We start from the raw sequence: 19,691 nt of genomic DNA on the forward strand, positions 1-19,691 counted from the left end.
ACTAAAAAAAGATCCCTAAATAGTCAAATATCATAGGAATGGTATAAATTCCAACCATCATCATTATAGATCTACTGACTATAGTCAATTCTTAAAAATAATGGTAACATAGAAGATGAGAATGATGAAATATTTATTGGCACTGATTGTTCTAGATACCTTACGAAGTCTTTAAAAAGAGTTTCTCATTTAATCCACTAACTGATCTATCTCAAAAGAGATAGAGAAAAAGGATAGAGGGGTTATGTAATTTCTCCAATAACACACAGCTACTAAAATTTCCAGTCAGATTCTAAATTCGTATGCTCATACCATTTTCTATTTATATTCCTATGAAATATTGCAGGCAAATGATGCTGCAACTTCTTGTTCAAGTTGAACAAGCTTTTAAATAGCTTTCTGAACGTTAAGTGAGTATCATGGAAATATGAAATTTAACATCTTTTAAGACTTGAAAGAAGCTAGACAATTTTTAACTTCCAGATTAGTACAACCCTAAGGTCATTTGTAACAAAACTGCTGCATTAGAAAATTGAAAAACATGAAAGCAAACTCAGGAAAACTGTTAAGTGGGAATGCCATAAACACTGTCACATTAAGTTGTACCCTATAAGCTAGCAATACTTTTCTTTTTAAACAACAGAGAATGTGATGAAATTACAAGTAACAACCAACAACAATAACAAATTACAAACAGAAGAAAAGATTTTGGATGCAAATAAAATCAAACTATTGAGCTCTGTCTGAATGACTGTTTCTGAGCAGTTCAACTCCCTAGCTATGAGATTATGACCAGATTAATTTTTTTGTGCCTCAAGTATCTTCCATATAAAATGGACATGGTAAGAGCTCTTAGCTTGTTGGTTGAAACAGAGTGGTGTTTGTAAATGTAAAAGTTAGCTGCTTAATGAAACTCCTATTTCTACTAAAATATCAGCTCAAATCCAACCATTTACTTATCATTATCAGATGAATTAGCTACATATAAAGAACTGCATGAAATTCAGAAATATTGAAATGGTTCCCTGTATTCTGTCAGACCACAATGGAATAACATTAGAGCTCAACACCAAAAGCCATCATAGAAAATTCTTTAACTCATGGAGACTGAACAACACATTGTTGAATCACCAGTGGGTCACTGAAGAGATCAGAATGGAAAATCAAATATTTATGGTATTTAACAAAAATGAGCACACAAAATACCAGCTCCTCTGGGACACAGCAAAGTGGCGGGGTATAAAATTAACCCACAAAAATCAATAGTATTCTGTAGGCCCACAATGAGAAGAGTGAGGCTGAAACCAGGAAAGCAACTCCTTTTGCCATAGCCTCAAAAGAAAACCACCACCACCACCACCACCACCAACAACAACCTGGGAATTAACTTAACCAAAGATGCGATGGACCTCTATGATTAAACTTAAAACTTGAAAAAGGAAATTAAAGCAGATTTAAGGCAGTGGAAAAACCTCACATGCTCCTGGATTGGGAGGATTAACATGGTGAACATGGCAATACTGCCTGAAGCTATTTACAAATTCAATGCAATACCCATTAAAATACCAACAACATTCTTCAATCATATAGAAGAAGCAATCCAAAAATTCATATGGAATAACAGAAGACCCTGAATAACAAAAACAATGCTTAGCAGGAAGAACAGTGCTGGAGGAATATTAATATCAAACTTCAAACTTTTATTACAAAGCCATAGTTATAAAACAGCCTGGTTCCTGGCACATGAACAGGCCTGAGGACCAATGGAATAGAATCGAAGACCTAGAAAGGAATCCAGAGACCTATATATAGCCACCTAATCTTTGATAGGGAAGTCAAAACACAGGATGAAGGCTGGGAATGTGGCTTAGTGGTAGAGTGCTTGCCTAGCACGCACAAAGCCCTGGGCTTGATTCCTCAGTACTACATAAACAGAAAAAGCTGGAAGTGGCACTGTGGTTCAAGTGATATAGTGCTAGCCTTGAGCAAAAAGCAGCTCAGGGATGGTGCTCAGGCCCTGAGTTCATGCTCCAGGACTGGCAGAAAACCAACCAAACAACAACCAAAAAACCCCCCAAAACCACAGGTTGAAGAGATAGGCTCTTCAACAAATGGTGTTGGCAGAGTTGGCTATACATGTGTAGAAAGCTGAAGTTAGAGCCTTATATAGCACCTGCACCAGAATCAATTCCAAAAGGATCAAAGACCTCAATGTAAGACCAAATACCCTGGAAATATTACAGGAAGGGATAGGGAAAACACAGGGTTCCTTGACACAGGTCAAAACTTCCTAAGATCCAGAAACACAACAAATCAAAGAAAGGCTGGATAAATGGAACTGCATTAAACTCAAGAGTTTCTGCATGGAAAAGGACATAGCTAGCAGGATAAATACAAAGCCCACAGACTGGGAGAAGATCTTTACTAGCTATACATCAGACAAGGATTCATATCTAAAATACAATTAGAACTCAAAAAATTAAACTCCCCAGAAACAAATCCTCAAAGAAACAATCCCATCAATAATAAGTGAACTAAAGACTGAAAGACTTCTTTGAAGAAGTAAGAATGGCCAATAGACACATGAAGAAATGCTCAATATCTCTGGCCATAAAAGAAATGCAAATCAAAACAATACTGAGATTCCACCTCACCTCAGTTAGAATGGCCTTTATCAAGAAAAGTAATAGTAACAGATGCTGGCAGGGATGTAGCCAAAAGAGAACTCTACTACACTATTGGTAGGAATGTAAACTTGTTCAACCACTCTGGAAAGCAGTATGGAGGTTCCTCAAAAAACTTAACATAGACCTTCCGTAGATAGACTCAGCAATCCCATTCCTGCACATTTACCCAAATGACCACAAACAAGGCTACACTAACGCTACAAGGACAACCACATTCACTACAGCATTGTTTACCATAGATAAGATATAGAATGCCTCTCAGTAGATGAATGGATCAAAAAAGTATATATGTATACAATGTATATATAGACAATGGAAACTATGCCTCCATCAGAAAGAATGACAGTTGTAAGGAAATGGAAAGAGCTGGAAAAAATTATATTAGTGAAGTAATCTAGACCCAAAGAAACATATGCTTCATGGTTTCCTTCATTTGTAATAACTAGAACATGTCTAGGATATTCTTAGTAGAGGATCACAATGGCTCAATAGCATATGACCATATAAAATGATGCTTATTGAAATGAACTCCAAGAAATGCAAACAAGAGGTTTTTTTTAATTGCACTGTTTGCAGTTATTTCTTTTTAATTTTTTCCTTTGTTTTATTGCCTGTTGCCACTGTTTTTTGTTTTTTTTCATCCCTGTACCCTTTGTCTTGTATGTAAGTTTATCTGATTTGATGAAGGGAAGGGAATCACAGAAACAGTGGGACAAAGGGCAAACCAATTCAACAATGATACTAACGAGACACTATGTTGGAATTAAATTTTACAACTTGGGGAGGAAGGGAGTTGGGAGGGGGAGTAGGAGAAAATGAGGGAGAGGGAACACTGTTCAAATGAAATGTACAGCCAGGCGTCGGTGGCTCACACCTGTAATCCTAGCTACTCAGGAGGCTGAGATCTGAGGATCATGGTTCAAAGCCAGCCCGGGCAGGAAACTCCATGACACTCTTATCTCCAATAAACCACTAGAAAACCAGAAGTGGTGCTGTGGCTCAAGCAGTAGAGCACTCACCTTGAGTTTAAGAGCTCAGGGACAGTGCTCAAGCCCCACAACCGACAAAAAAAAAGAAAAAAAATGTACTCATTACCTTAGTTATGTAACTGTAACCCTCTGTACCTTAACTTTACATTAACATTTAAATAAAAAATAAAGAACTGCACATTAATCCTACATTTAACTTGACTGCATAATACCAGAGAAAACGACTGGAGGTGTGGCCCAAGTAGCAGACAGATTTAATATCCTGTACCACACACATACACAACAAAAACAAAACCAGAGAGGAGCAGTGATCTGACTAATTCAAATGACAGTAGTTGAAAGATCATCAAACATGTCTGGAAGAGAATTTTATGGCTGATATTTATATGTGGCTATCCTATGTCCTTAAGATTCACATAAGAGAAAACAGAAGGGCCTAAGGGCACCTGCTTGGAGACTTTGTTAATCATTTGTGCTTTCATTAGAATACTGAAGAGATGGAAAAACTTCTGAGGAAGAGTCACACACACACATATACACACAAAAAACCCAAAACAAAGCACTTATATATCTTTATCAGAACATGAATAGCTTTAATTCCTCATGCTACTTATTTTCCATATGTGATCTTTTCCATTACTTTGAAGAGTTTGTCTGAAAACGAATTATTTTCCTTCTTGGCACCACCACTGCAATTCAGGTAGTGGCCACCTGTTAAATAAAGGAGGCTTAAAAAAAAAATTGATTCTATGGTCTACTGTCTAAGCTTTCTCCAGGTGTGGATAACTAAAAGAGAATAAGAAAGTAGCATATTACTCACTAATTTAAGCTTCGAAGGTAATAATATAAACATAGAACAATAAAGGTCCAACTTGCTTAGCAGGTACTACACTACAATAATTAAACAGTGGAACAATTGCATAGGGACAGGGGCCACCCCCAGCGACATAAAGTAATGAAACAGACCTAAAACATAGTAAGACTTCTCTCTATAATACAGGTGCATTTAATATCAGTGGGAGGAAACAGAAGTGTTCAGTTGTGGTGGTGTGCCATTTAGAAAAAAAACAAAAAAAACCCCTCCAAAACCCCCCTTGACCTAATAAGTTAAATAAATTCCAGGTGAGTTTTTGTTGTTAATTAAAAATAAAACCACAAAAATATCATAAAAGATGTATCTATATTTACCTAATCTTGAAATTTTAAAGACAGAAAAGGATCAACATATGTTGTTGTAAGTATTTCAAACTCCATGTTCATATGTTGTTGTAAGTATTTCAAACTCCATGTTCCACACAAAACAAAACAAAAAAACCTCCATAATTATATGGCCATGACAAGCTGATTAAAAACAACTTACACAAAAAGTAATATCCTTAATATTTAGCAACTTTTGTAAATCAAAAAACTTATATATATATATATATAACAGACTAGACAATTAGCCACCTCTATCCACAACAAAGAAATATAAATGGCCAGCTAATCCATTGCAAAAGTTCAACTTTATCATTAAACAAAGAAGTACAGATCTTTCTAAGTGAGATGTTGTCAAAGATAGTCGACTGACTGTATCTGTGATTACTATATCTACAATGTACATGTGCACTCACATAATACCTAGTGAGAGGAGAACCAGCAACTTTTTACTGCTGGGATGGATAACAATGACTCAACCTTCTGGAATGCAGTGTAGTGAAAATGTTATCAAAGGTCTGCGGAGTCTGCACAGAAAGCACTAGTGCCTGGTAGAGAGCACCAGTTGGAAAGTAGCTGAAGGAATTCCTGGGGTAATGTAAATGTTCTTTATCTTGGATTGATGGGTTTACATGAGTGCATGCAAATATCAAAATTCAAAAAGTGACTAGATAACTGTGTGTTCTCATTTTTAAATCAGGATGCAATTACATTTTTTTCCTGAAAAGGAACCTCTCTGTTTAAACAATTTGTTTTTTCCCTTCTCCCCAAATTATACCAGTGAAAACAAAAATACAGTGAAAACAGGGGTTACACCATGGGGGAGGGACATACAAAGCGACAAAAAAAAAAATCGCATGGTATTCAGCAGTTTTATTTCCTCTTAGTTTAAGGAAATAACAATGAATTTACTAAACTTTTAACTACTGTTCTAGTATTGATGAAAAATGAGATTTTCATAAAAGGACACACATTAAATTATGCTATATTCTTATGATAGAATATTATATAATCATCAAACAACATAATGTAAAGGCATATTTGATGATGTGAAAGCTGTTGGTAATATACTAAAAAGAAAGAAAAGGGGAAAAAGAAGCATGATATATTTCTACTTCTGGGAAAAGCATTTGTACACAATGTCTGGGGGATAGATAAAAACATTATGATGACTCTCTGTGGGACAGGAAATTAGAGCTTTCCCCCCCCATCTTTCCCTTTTTTACATGTTTTCTATACTAATATATATGAACCCAAATCATGTCATTTGAAAACACCAGGAAGACAATATTAACTTAATAACTATAAAAAGAAACTGACAAGTTATTTAAAATTACCTTTCAAGAAGTAAGACAATAAGTAAATACTATGCATCTTCTTTCACTAAAGTTCACCTAGGATTTTGATTTATTCTGCTTTGCTTTAAGTAAGACTCTTCATTGGTAATTTCTTGATAGCCTGTATACCATGGTAGTTTGGTGCAGAGGAACCAACCCAGGCCGCACAAATGCACTCTACTACTGCCCTTGCGCATGCGCTCTACCACTGTCCCGTGCTCACAGCCCAAGCTTTCACTCTGCACTGCTTTGTTGTTATTCATGGTTACATGTTACAACTATGATGAAGTAATTTTTTTCCCCTCTTTTTTGGGGGGCTACTTTGTGCCAATCCTCAGAATCTCTGCTCTTTAAACATTCTTTCCAATAGAAGTAAATGACTTAAGCATGCAGCACAGCTTTTTGCAGTTCCAAGATGTTCCTGTCAACTAAAATTAAAAGAAAAAGAAAGAAAGGAAGGAAAAAAAGACTGGAGAGAGTCCACAATCCATACTGTATACTTGTATCAAAGAAAAGGTAATCTCTTCTGCTTTTACCGCCCTTTCTCTCTCTGAAGGCTAAATTTACATTAGTTAAATTCAGTTAGCTTCAGCATTTAAAATCTGGATTCAGCTAAAGAATATACTTTTTTTAAAAGGCTATTTTTTATTAGCACATTATCAAATAGCATCATCAAGTACTACTAACAAGTTTATACCTTTCTCTAGGTCTAAATTAACATGTGCCCTTTCTTCCTGTAGTACCTTTCTGTCAGGCCGTTAGGTTAAGAGAACTGTCTAAATAGCCTTTCACCAATTTAAGATGTTTTGTTGGTGCTGCTTGAGTAATCTGTCAATCCTTACTGTACTGCCCCAGCCAGGTACACAAATGCCTGTCCTCGTACACACTTAGTATTTCCAGAGCTTTTGCTAAGAGTTTGGCACTGTTTAGAGTGCTTTTGATGCTAGTAACCTTACAGGTGAAGAAACTGAAGCTTGCACTTTTGGCTGATCATTCAGGTCCTTCGGCAGTGGTCACAGCAGGAACTTGGACACAGGCCATCTGATTAGACAGCTGCCTGGATTATGACATGATAATTCAGAATGTGGGGTGAGAGAGCAGGCTCTCATCTCAGAACTCTCAGTGGAAGAGAGTTTCAAAGGGTGTATTTTTTGTTTTAAGCATGTACAAAGTGTTCCCCCAGGTGAGAGTGGGTGCTTATGCTAGCAGAAGATGGATACTGTTGTTTTAGATCAAAAGCCTCTGAAAGCCAAGCTGAATTTTTCCTTTGTGCTATTGATGATCATTACCTGTTGGGCACACTGCTGGTAGAAGCAGGAGTTCATGATTCTTGGTGTGATAGCCCACCACTTGTTTCCACGTGGTTTGGGCAAATAGCCTCATTTCTTTGAACTGTACTCATTTATAGACTGGGAATGATGTTGATTATCTGATGGAGATGTGAGAAAGGGTCCCTACCCTACATGTAGCTCTGGTGAAGGTTAATGAGACAAGATGAATAAAGGTAGGTGCACCTGAAATATATTCCTGCAAACATGTGCCCAAGAATGAGCTGGTGGCATCCTGGGCCACTTCACCTTCTACTGTAAGCAGAAAAGTCAACATAAAAAGCATACAAAGCAAGGATATATGATTTCTACAGTTACATTCATAATTGTGTTAATTTGAATAAATACTTAGCTAAAATATAATGAGTAATTTCAAATGAGATTTTACATTCAAGTAGCTTATCAGATATGCCCCAACAAACCTATAAACATATATATGCTATGTTGGGAGGCAGAGAAAATTTACTTGGGAACTTTTATTTGGTTTCTTTTCCGCGCGTGCGTGTGTTGTGCGTGCGTGCGTGCGTGCGTGCGTGCGTGCGTGTGTGTGTGTGTGTGTGTGTGTGTGTATTGGAAGATTTTGAATTCAGAACCTCATGCCTGCTAGGCTAGTGAGCCATTCCCAAAACTTTGCACTTCAGTTGTTTCTCGGGTTGGGTCTCTTATTTTTGTATAGTACCGGTCTTGGATTTTGATCCTCCTATCTATGCCCTTTGTGGATCAGGATTAATAGGCCTGTACCATCTTGTCCAGTTTGTTGGTTGAGATAAGGACTCACGAACTTTTTGCTCAGGTTCACCTTGATTTAAGATCCTTCTGATTTCTACCTTCCAAGTAGTTGGGATTATATCAGGTCACCATTTGTTTTAATGTAGTGAACTGAGAAGAATCAAATGAGCTTCATAGATTTTAGAACTTCTTATTGGTCAAGTAAATAAAGGGTCATTTCCCTGGGCTCCTGCCTCTGCCCTGTTACTATCTACTCTCCGAACCTGAAGTCTCAGTCTCCTCTTTGGTAAAAGAGGCAACAGTCCCAACAACTTTTCACAACTTTATGAACACAAAGTTTCTTGCCAGTGACTGAAAGCACTTCATCATTGACTCCCAGTTCCTGTTTTAAGCAGAAATCTTCCTCACAGTGACATCTGATCTCTCTTGGGATACTGGAACGTAAATCCAGTGTGGATATATGTCATGTCTGAGGTTATTTCACATTCCACACCTCACACACTATTTACATTAACAACATTCAAATGAAATCAGGATAGCTTGCAACACATGGCAACTGAATTAACTTGACCTATGCGAATAAGTAGAAACCTTTAAATACTGTGCGCAACTCTAGTGCTGTTGCAAATTTTAGCTTTGCTCGTTAATATCTATACAAAGCTCAAGGATTCATAATTATATGCTATTGGCTCTACAGGTTCTAAAGCATAATTGAAGATAAAATGTGTATAATCTGGCATTCTTTTTTGGGGGGGGGGGAGGGTCTGGTCGTGGGGCCTGAACTCTGGGCCTGGGTGCTGTCCCTCAGCTCTTCAGCTCAAGGCTAGTGCTCTACCACTTGAGCCACAGCGCCACTTCCGGCTTTTTTCTTTTTGCTTATGTGGTGCTGAGGAATCGAACCCAGAGCCTCAGGCATGCAAGGCAAGCACTCTACTACTGAGCCCCCTTCCCAGCCCCTTATCTGGCATTCTTAATTGGTAAGAGTATGGGTTGTAAGACAGCTGCAGTTTAATGAGCAGAAAAGGCTCATTATCCAAATGTAGGAAATCAGACAGCAGAATTTACCTACAGGATGGAAATTTGAATTTCTGAATTAAAGAAAGAAAGCATAGGAACAAAGAGAAACTCTAGAACTCTGCTATAAGCTACATGAAGCATAATTACAGTAACTACTGAAAGAATTACTCCCCAAAAGCTGATGATGAATGAGTATTTGGTTTGTATCTGATTGCTTAGTTTAAATTTTAATGTTAAGGGGTTTCCTAGTTTTGGCAAGAAGAACAAGAGGGAGTACTTTACAGCTAGTGAGTAAAAAAATAGATCTAGTTCTTTTGAGATTATTTTGCAATACACTTTAATAGCAAAATGCATTCTCCTTTTGACTCTAAGAACTACCAATATTGCTTTGTTCAGATTAACTGAGCCAAGTACATTTTATTAATTTGATTTATGGCTTCAGGTATTATTGTATTATACACTCTTTCTCTCAGCTGGGGACCTCTGTACCCTTCCACAGCCCACAGAAACCTAAATCCTTCCAGCATTTTTTTGCTAACTACAGCATGTCTTATGATGTTCAGGCCTCCCCTGCTTCCTGCACTCAGGCTTTCTTTGGTGTACACTATGTGAAAAGAATTGAAGTCTCAGTTCTCCAGAGTCTCTAAGCGAACACTCTATACCAAGTTTAGCTCCAATAGAGGCTGTTAAGAGATCCTGGAGATGTCATATCATGCATTGCACCAATCAGTCCACTTGTCTCACAGAAGCAGTTTGCTGATCACTTTTTGTGATTTCAGTATGCTGCTAAGGACCTACTCTTCAATCTGTGAGGCCAACAATGCACAGAATTTTCCCAAAGAAATACATTACTCTTACTGAGGATAATTCAGAGCCAATTACTAAATATTTTAAAAAGATAACAATGTCTTTCATGCTAAGAATAATTCACTATACAAATTTTCTTTTTTCTTTTTTTTTTTGGGGGTCCGGTCATGGGGCCTGAACTCTGGGTCTGGGCGCTGTCCTTCAGCTCTTCAGCTCAAGGCTAGCTTTCTACCACTTGAGCCACAGCGCCACTTCTGGCTTTTTTCTTTTTGCTTATGTGGTGCTGAGGAATCGAACCCAGGGCCTCTGGCATGCAAGGCATGCGCTCTACCACTGAGCCACCTTCCCAACCCTCACTATACAAATTTTCTTTAAAAACACTGAAATTGCTAGATGTTGACCTGAAAGAAATGAAATCCTGTTAGGCATCTTCATACTATTCAAAATGATGAGGGTGCAGTAGACAACTCAGCACCACGCAGTTTGAGACAACCTAACAGCCATGTATACATCTTAAAAGAAGAATAGCTGCATGGTGCAGGTTTCAGAATCTTCAAAGAGAAAAAGGGAGACCCGGTATCCAACTCTGAAGAGTTGTGGTTCCAAGCGGGTAGGATAAAATACAGTGGTTCCTCACATCCCTTTCCTACCTCAGTTTAGCCCTGATTATGGACACAGTGCAACAAGTGCAAGGCAGAACACTAAAACGAATGTCCCAACTTCACTAGAACGAATGCCCCAACTTCCTGGCTAGAAAATGGTAAAGGGGAGACCTAGGATAGTAGATGTTAGGGAGACTGTGAAGAAGGAAAGAGATCCCATAAAGTCAGTACACTTAGGGGTTTGATTCTAAACTTGATTCTAAGCTTTCAGAATTTAAGTAAGAGACAGATTCATCGCCAGATCCCAGGCAGGCAGTGGCCCATGTGAGAGACAGATAAAAATAGCAAAGTAGAGACCCTATGCACAAGACTGCCACTGAAATCAAGCCCTTTCCAAAGCTGGAGCTGGGTGGGCTATCTAGTATGGCAATGGTAACATTAAACATAAGATTTAACAAAGACTCTGAAACTCATTGTATTCAAAACAGTGAGGATAAAATAGACAACTATCTTGCATACAAGGATTAGGAAAATCTCAGCCTGAATGGGAAAAACAATAAACTACCAACACTAAGATGAAGACCCTGGAATTATCTGATAGTTTAAAATAGTTATTGTAAAAATGCTCCAAGAAACAAGAGCAAATACTCTTGAAATAAGTGAAAAGACAGAAAGCTTCAACTTAAATAGTAGATACTAATAGAAATAGAATAATTGAAATAAAAAACCCATCAAATAGGCCCATTAAAGATGACTTAGGAAAGAAAAAAAAAGTCAGTAATTCTGAAGACAGATCCTCAGAAACAACACATTATAAACTGAAGAGAAAAATGATTGGAAAAACAGAAACAAACAGAGCCTAGGGAACCATGGAGAAACACCAAAAGTCTAAAATTCAAAATAGTAAAGAAAACTTAACATAGCGAATATGTTCATTCTCCTCAGATTTATCAATAAACTGAATGAAATTCAAATAAAAATTCCAGGAAAGTTTTCTATAGATAGACAAATGTATTCTAAAGTTTATACAGAAAGGCAAAGAACTAGAATGATCAAAGGGATTTTGGAAAAAAGAAACATAGGCTTTTAGGAATCATACTATACAATTCTAAAACTTACTGTAAAACCATAGTAATCAAGCTTATGTACATGATGATGAGACAAACATACAGACTGATGGAACAGATGGGAACACCAGAAGAAGGCCATCTACACACAGTGGACTGACAGGAGACCTCCCCTCCACACCCATATACAGAAGACTGATGAGGAGAATCCTCACGTACACACAGAGGACCAACTAGGAGACCTACCTACACACAGTGGACTGATAAGGAGACTCCTCACCCACATACAGCAGTGACCAGACTGACCAGGAGAAGCCTTACATACATGCTGTGGACTAACTAGGAGACCTACCTATAAACAGTTCACTGGTCTTTAATAAAGTTGCAAAGGCTACTCAACAGATAGTCTTTAAATGTTTTTACTGGAACAACTGGACAGCTATATGAAGAAAATTAAATGACCTAAGACTCACACATTACATGAAGTTTTACTCAAAAGAGATAATAAACTTAAATGTAAAATGTAAAACACTAAAACTCAGTGAGGGCAGCATGAGTGAGATCACTAATGGAAGAAGTACGAGGTTCCAGAACAGAAGATCCTGACATTATATGAGTGGGAAAAGATGAGCCTAAAGAGAAAAGGAAAATCAGGACTGGCTGTACTTAAAGAAGCCAAAGGAAGAGAATATTTGGAGCAATCTATCAATATGACCTCTAAACCAAGATGTATCTGGTCTTCAGACTCATGGATTTTAAATGAAAATGTATGCGTTACCATTGCTGGAATTCTGTCAGAGCAGTTGTGTGCAGTCAAACCAGTGAAACTGCTGTACAGTCCTTCCATCTAAAATAAGGGAGGAAGCTAAGAGGAAGAAGTGGTTGTTGTTGTTTGATGGGAAAAGGCTTGACTCATGTTTAAATGATGACGAGGACAAGTCGTCAATGGAGGGAGAAAGAGAGAGAAAAGAAGCTTCTGATGAAGCAGGATTTCTGGGGAGAGAAAGGAACAGGTTCAACAGTACGGGGCTAATGTCTACACTCACTAGAGAACAGGCAAGGAAAACAGAATGGATCCAGACAATTACTAATGAACTATTCGTTATCAAGAGAATTAAAGCAGTGTACCCATGTAAGATACATCAGCAACATTCCTAGAACCCCAAAGTAATGAATTATATATATATGTATATATATATAAAGTATATAAAATATATTTTAGAAAAATAGCTAATGACAGCACAAAAATAAGACAAAACTTCAAAATTTTATATGTTAAAAACAAATCTGAAAGTTAAGTCATAGATGGGAACAAGATACTTGGAATACCTATGGTTTCCAGATTGTGTAAAGAACTACAAATGAAGAAAAAAAAGAAGAAAAGAAAAACCTATTAAGATAAGTAAAACCTTTAAACAATACTGTGTAAATGAAGAAAAATAGTTAAACAAAACCACAAAATCAAATGGTATGTAGATCACTTGAAAACAATTAGACTTAGTGAAGTATTGCTGTGGGAATGTCCAAGATTCTGCTGTAGCATGCCTAAGTTGGTGATTCTGTGCACACTGAATCTCAAAAATACCATAGTGACATTGCTTGAGAAGAATGACCAAACAGAGACATAGAAATAAAGCTTCCCATGTCCTATAGATTGGGTCACATCCACACAGGATGATGTGGGCACTCCAATTAAAATATTTGTTTGCTGCCATTGTACTTTTCATTTGAGATTTGATGGAAATATACACAAATGATTCTATAAATTATGTGTATAAAGTACATACTTAAAGCTTTACCAGGAGAAGCAATGAGAAGAAGCTATGTTCACTAACAGTATCTTATAAGGTAGAGCCAAAAGTCAATCATCTTTCTTTTTTTAACATCTGTATTATTAAAATTTCACTGGATATTCAGACAACTGGTACTTATTTCTTATGTACTATGCTAACTTCAGAGAAACACTCTCCGGTTCATGACTTTTAAACTTCCATCTCTAGCAAAAACAGTGACTGGTGTATAAAACTGATATTAAACACAAGCCAGAATTTAGTAGTAAAACTCAGGAAAAAAAAGTCCAGACTTTACAGTTTTAACCCAGAATTATTTAGGAGGAATTTTTCAGAACCAAGAATAAGACAAATCAGAGATGAGGCTTCTGACAAGAGCTGTGTCAAAAAGTGTGTAGTTTTATTAAAAACAGAAGCAAACCAGACTGAATGTGTATTTTTAAAATTTTTACAAATGTAATTCATTTCTCCTAAAATGTTATTTTCTTTCACTAAGCACTGCAAAGAACCATAATCAATCCTTGAGATTCTAACTGCCTTACAGGCAAGTCTAAACTGACTTGGGAGTATAAACTAGAATGACGTTTAGGGCGGGCCATTTGAAAATGTTTAGTAGAAGCTTAACATGTACCCTCACTGACTTAGCAATTCCAATTTTAGAAATTTATCTTGAGAAAGTAGACAGTGGAACAGATAAAAATGTTTTTCTTAACATTATTTATAATAACAGAAAGTAGAAAGAGCCTAAGTACACACAGGCATGGTCATTAATAAGACAACTCAGACTATGTTTATCATATAATAAAATATTATGGAATACTAAATACTAAAATCATTTCACAATGTCATGTACGACAGGGAGACATAGTCACTATACATGGCTGAGGGGAAAAAACAAGGATAAACTAAAACATATGATCCTATTCCCTCTTAAAATGTACATGTACATAGAAATGTCTGGAAGAGTATAAATTAATATGTACAAATTACTAATGTAAACATTTACATATATTTATAGTATACAAATTAATATATGCATATTAGGTATTTGATTTTGAGATCACAAATTGTTTTTATTTACTTTTGTGATGGGGCCTGTGGTCTGATTTTTCTATAGGGAATAGTATTTTCCTCATAATAACAATTAGCAACGTTTACTTCAGGCAACTATGCAACATTAAGGTTTTTCACATATTTAAAATACTGAATACTGTATGTACAATGGAAGAAAGGGGAAGGGGAAGAAGAAGTCAGACAGACCATTATAGTATTTAGTGAAGTTTAAGACAATCTTGCATTTAACAATCTGGAAAGACATTTTCGAGAGAGTATGTTAGTGAACAGTTAATGTTCACAAAATTTCAGTCTGCACTCAGATTTAATTTTTTGTGGTAAGAGCAGGTGGCTTTCTTTTTTATAAGTCTCTCCACTGCCTCGTTAGCTTTAGCTCTCTCAAAACTTTTCTTGGGAGCTAATCAAGCTTTATCTAACCAAACCCAAACTGGCATATGGACTTCATCCACATGGTCACATGAATGCTTTGGCTGATGCCTCCTGCCATGTGTCTAATCCATTTTATGAAATCCCCACTTGAAGATTGTTCTATAGCTGTACAAATTTGGTGCTGTAACACTAAGAAAACACAGTGGCAAAGAGACTATCCTATCTGCAAAACTATAGTCCAGTGTCACCTATCACTATCACCAAATATTGATGGTATATAGCCAAACAAAAAAACAATCTTACTAATTCTGAGTGAAAAATGTTCACCATGTACTTCAGCTTAGTCTACTAGTAACACTTCTTTAAATGTCTTGGAAGACAGTAAAATCTGGGACTAATTATCAAACACCATACACACTGTTTACAGTAGAATCATATTTCTTTTCTTTCCCCTCCCACTTTTTTTTTTTTGCATAAAAAAGTAGAATGCTGCTGAATGGTACCCAAATGTCTGTTGTATACCATGCCAATACAGCAGCTCAGCCAAAAATGTGAATAGGATAGCTTGCCAAGTAAAAGAAAACATAACAAATTGGTAATGGTTTCTATCTTGACAGAAAATGAAAATGATCCCTCAATGTGTGGCCACTCATGCGGACACATAAAAATGTCTTAGAAGCAATCATTTTACCTCAGATAACAGACCCTGACAGTGTAGTACAGCAGACTGGCTGGCTTTCCCTTCTTAGAAAAGCGGCAACCATGACCTACAAAATCATCTGGGAAGCATGTAATTTATGCATAACACACATGCACATGCCATGCACTCATAATATTTGCTATAAATATTAGAATATGAGTCTCTTTTCTTGTGTAGAATATAGTTTTATGAAGAGGGTCTGAATCTCCAGAGACTTGATAAAGCTGAACTGACTTACTTGTGAACAGAAATGATGCTGTTGCATATAAGGTTACAAAACCAAGTGGTCTATATTGCGATAAAAAGGAATCACAGAAGGACCCTATGTATATCATTCTACGTAGTGCTTTGAACACTAAAGGAATTTTTATTATTAGATGAAACAAATACCAAAAATATTATGGAGGTGCAAAATACACAGATCTGATTTTCTACTTATGAGATTACAATTGAAAACAGAAATAAACCCATTGATGACCTGCTGATGGTTCTTCTAATTTTTTTTTCTTCAGACGGAGAAGTGGCCAACATTATGAAGGATTTTTTCCCCCTCATCTGGTGAAATTTGCCCCTTTGTTTAGCTTTATATTGGGATGTTAGATGGAACGTGGATGTATGGTCAACTCCATAAAAAACATGAATGACACTTTTAAAAACACATAATTGATATCTGAAGATAATGAGCAATTCAAAATGAGAGAACACTGAACCAAGGAGCTAGGAAGAACATTGGGAAGTGAAATGATCTTGTCAAGTTGAAAGTAAATTTGAATCCTGTGGGTTAGGAGTTTCAAATGAAACTTCTGGGGTTTGAATTTGTTGGTGACTTTCCTGTTCAATAAAAAAGGGCTTAAATGACTTATAAAAAGGTTAAAAAAACTTACTGGGCATCACACTGCTCTTACAAAACACCATCTTGATGAGTTAAGTGTAAATGAATCAGAAACACATGGGTCATATTTCCTTAAAAAATGCATATGGATTAAAAAATAAGGGGACGAGAACTTGGCAAAACATTTTTTGTGTGGTGGCTGAACCGAAAACATTTGAAAGATATTTTGAGACATTCAAGGAATCCAAAATAAAACTAAACCTGTCCAGTCATATAAAAACAGAAAGCTCTTCTATGCAGTGTACATTTATTTCCATGGGTCAATCAACACTCAATGAGCCTCTGCCTTTGGCACAGAACTGTAGGAGAAGCCAGTTTCTACCTTCAAGCAAGTTTGAATTTAAGTATAAACAAATAGATAAGTAACTGAAACATGCTACAAGAGATCAAGGATTTTCTAAAACTTGGCACCATGACCCAGATCATACGGAAAGTATAAATTAATCAAGGAGTAACTGTTTTTAGGGTGCTCAGGTAGGTAAGCTTCTTCATTCCATTCAAATGAGCACTCGTTCAGCCTTTTGGTTAAACAAGTATATACAGTTATAGAGCCTTACTTGTTTAAATGTTTTCTCAGTAAGTGTTTTTATGTCTTTTTAAAAAATATTTGTCCCAGTCCTCCTTCCTCCACCCTCTAGATTTGTGAGTATTCAACAGATCTTCCTAACAGGTTTCCTAGAGATGCAAATGCTGAACAATTTTGTAAGAGGGGAGATACTGTTTGGGAGGCCATGATTCTGAGTTGGGGTAATGGCACATATGATGGTTCAGAGGCCCCAGGAGGTGAGTCATGTGTAGGGGGTATTGCACTGGCTCGACTGCTTTCACAGGCCTTAGTCAGAGTGCTGTGGGAAGCAGTTAGGTGTGGGAAGGCCTAACATACTTCAGATGAATCAGTATGGGGACAGAGGGGCACAATATTCTTAAAAACTATTTATTATTTAATTCTGCCAGCATAGGATAAAGTTCTAAGCACTGGGTAGGTATATGCCATTATTTTCTTCATTCTCTCTCTCTCTTTTTTTTTTGTGGAGGGTAATGGGGAGGAATGGTGCTAGGGCCTGAACTCAGGGCCTAGGTGCTGTGTTTTAAGGCTGGGGTTCTACCACTTGAGCCATACTTTCACATCCAGCATTTTGCTGGTTAATTGGAGGTACAAGTCTGATGGACTTTCCTGCCTGGGCTGGTTTCAAACTGTGATCCTCAGATCTCAGCCTCCTGAGCAGCTAAGATTACATGCATGGGCCACAGATACCTAAGCTTATTTTCCTCATTTTCTATCAGGGTCTTTAAAAGCTGAAAAGTATCTGAAGCTAAAATATAATTAAGTTCATATTGCTAAGGATCCTGTAGATCATAAACTTGAATTGGAAGTCAGTAGCAAATAGATTAATGAATAAATTACTGAATCCTAAAATGTTGGTGGGAAAGCTTAAAAATCACTGATTTATTACCTTTTAAAGTTGTTTCCTAGCTACTTAATATGTGTCTTATCTTTCTCACAATTTTCAAAGTTACTTAAGGCAGAAACAGTGGTAAATATTTGTTGTTATTTTACTACAGGCTAGCACTACACTGGCATTTATTGAGTGGTTAACATGCTCACTGATCACTTTAAATTGAGCTGAGATGAAGTAAAAGGTACAGAGTCTTTACAATGATGGCAACAGGATCTGAAAAGAAAGTGCATGACATAATGGAAATATCCCCATAAAAGTGTCTCTACTTTGAGCCTATTTGATCAGAGTTAATGCAAAGAAATCAGAGCTCTTACCATCCTTCATCATCGTCTACTTCTGTTTCAGAAATGTCATTTTCAGGATTTTCCGCAATTGCTTGGGTGAGTTTAGACTTGAACTGGTTCAGCAGTGCAAGGGTCTGAAATAGCGTTTTTTACTGGTAAGTTTTCTGATAAAGATAAATATAATTCTACAAGAAATACTTGAATTTGGTAGAAAGGAAAATAACTCACTTGGGTATAAAACATTTAAGATAAATGTTTGAGTTTTGAAGGAAAATGACAAAATTGCCTTCAGGCTACAATAATGACATTAATAAACTTGGATGCTGTCATGTTTGGTTCTCCACTGACATTTTTCTCTAAGATATTATTCATGGTTTTGTGATTCTAGGACTATAATTTATTTACATGGTAGACACTTCAATTTTAAAATATACACTTAATAGTTAAGTTTTAAATTTTATCAAATAGAAAGGTAATTCACTAAGATATGTGGAATAAAAAACCAAATACCAAATACAAATACTAGCCTTCAATAATTTCCACAATGTAAAAATATCAGTATCAGGAAGGTAAAATGAATGAACACATTAACTACTAGAAGATGGGTAAATTGAAACTAGTTTTATAAGCTGTTGATATGTATCAGAGACTTTATGATGATTATTCCTTATTATTCAATAAGTCCAATTCTGGGAATCTATTCTGGTAAAACAATGTGGAAGCACAAGGACATTCCTTATTAGCAATATTTGTATAACAGAACATGTCAAATGTCTATCAAAAGGAACTAGATAAATTTGGTAAAAAGCAATTAATATGTTATACCGTTAAAATTATATACATAAAATTGCATGCTATTTCTAAGTGAAAGAAATATCATGATGACCTCCCCATCCTTCTCCCGCCCTCTCTCTTTCCTCTCTCCCTCCCTCCCTCCCTTCTTCCCTTTCTTCTTTCTTCCCTTTCTTTTGTGTGCCAATACTGGGACATGAAGCCATACTCCACTTCTGGCTTTTTGCTGATTAACTGGGGATAAGAATCACTTGGATTTGTTTACCTAGGCTGGCTCTGAACCACTGGTAGCATTCTCTCTCTGTGTCTTTCTTTCTCTCTTCCTCCCTCCCTTCCCATTTCTCTCTCTCTCTCTCTCTCTCTCTCAGGTTGTGGGGCTTGAACTCTGGGCCTGGGTACTGTCTCTGAGCTCTTCAGCTTAAGGCTAGTGCTCTACCACTTGAGCCACAGCACCACTTCCAGTTTTTGGTGGTTTATTGGAGATAAGAGCCTAGTCCAGAATGTAAGCGGAGAATAATGGTTAGGAATTTTTTTCCTATTCTATAGTTTTATAGAGTTTACTTAGTAAAG

At 36.7% G+C, this 19,691-nt stretch overlaps 1 protein-coding gene across 1 annotated transcript in view; it reads right to left on the reverse strand.

Annotated features, from left to right (window-relative positions):
- Positions 1–19,691, reverse strand: part of Cwc27 (CWC27 spliceosome associated cyclophilin) — a 195,768-nt gene that overhangs the window by 14,363 nt on the left and 161,714 nt on the right. Inside the window, exon 13 of the mRNA XM_042690943.1 lies at positions 18,360–18,463. Within this exon, the coding sequence (XP_042546877.1) occupies positions 18,360–18,463 (104 nt within the window). The remainder of the gene's footprint in view (positions 1–18,359; positions 18,464–19,691) is intronic.

This window comes from Dipodomys spectabilis, unplaced genomic scaffold (assembly GCF_019054845.1).
Source record: "Dipodomys spectabilis isolate Male_0828 unplaced genomic scaffold, ASM1905484v1 ptg000140l, whole genome shotgun sequence".
Lineage (NCBI taxonomy): Eukaryota > Metazoa > Chordata > Mammalia > Rodentia > Heteromyidae > Dipodomys > Dipodomys spectabilis.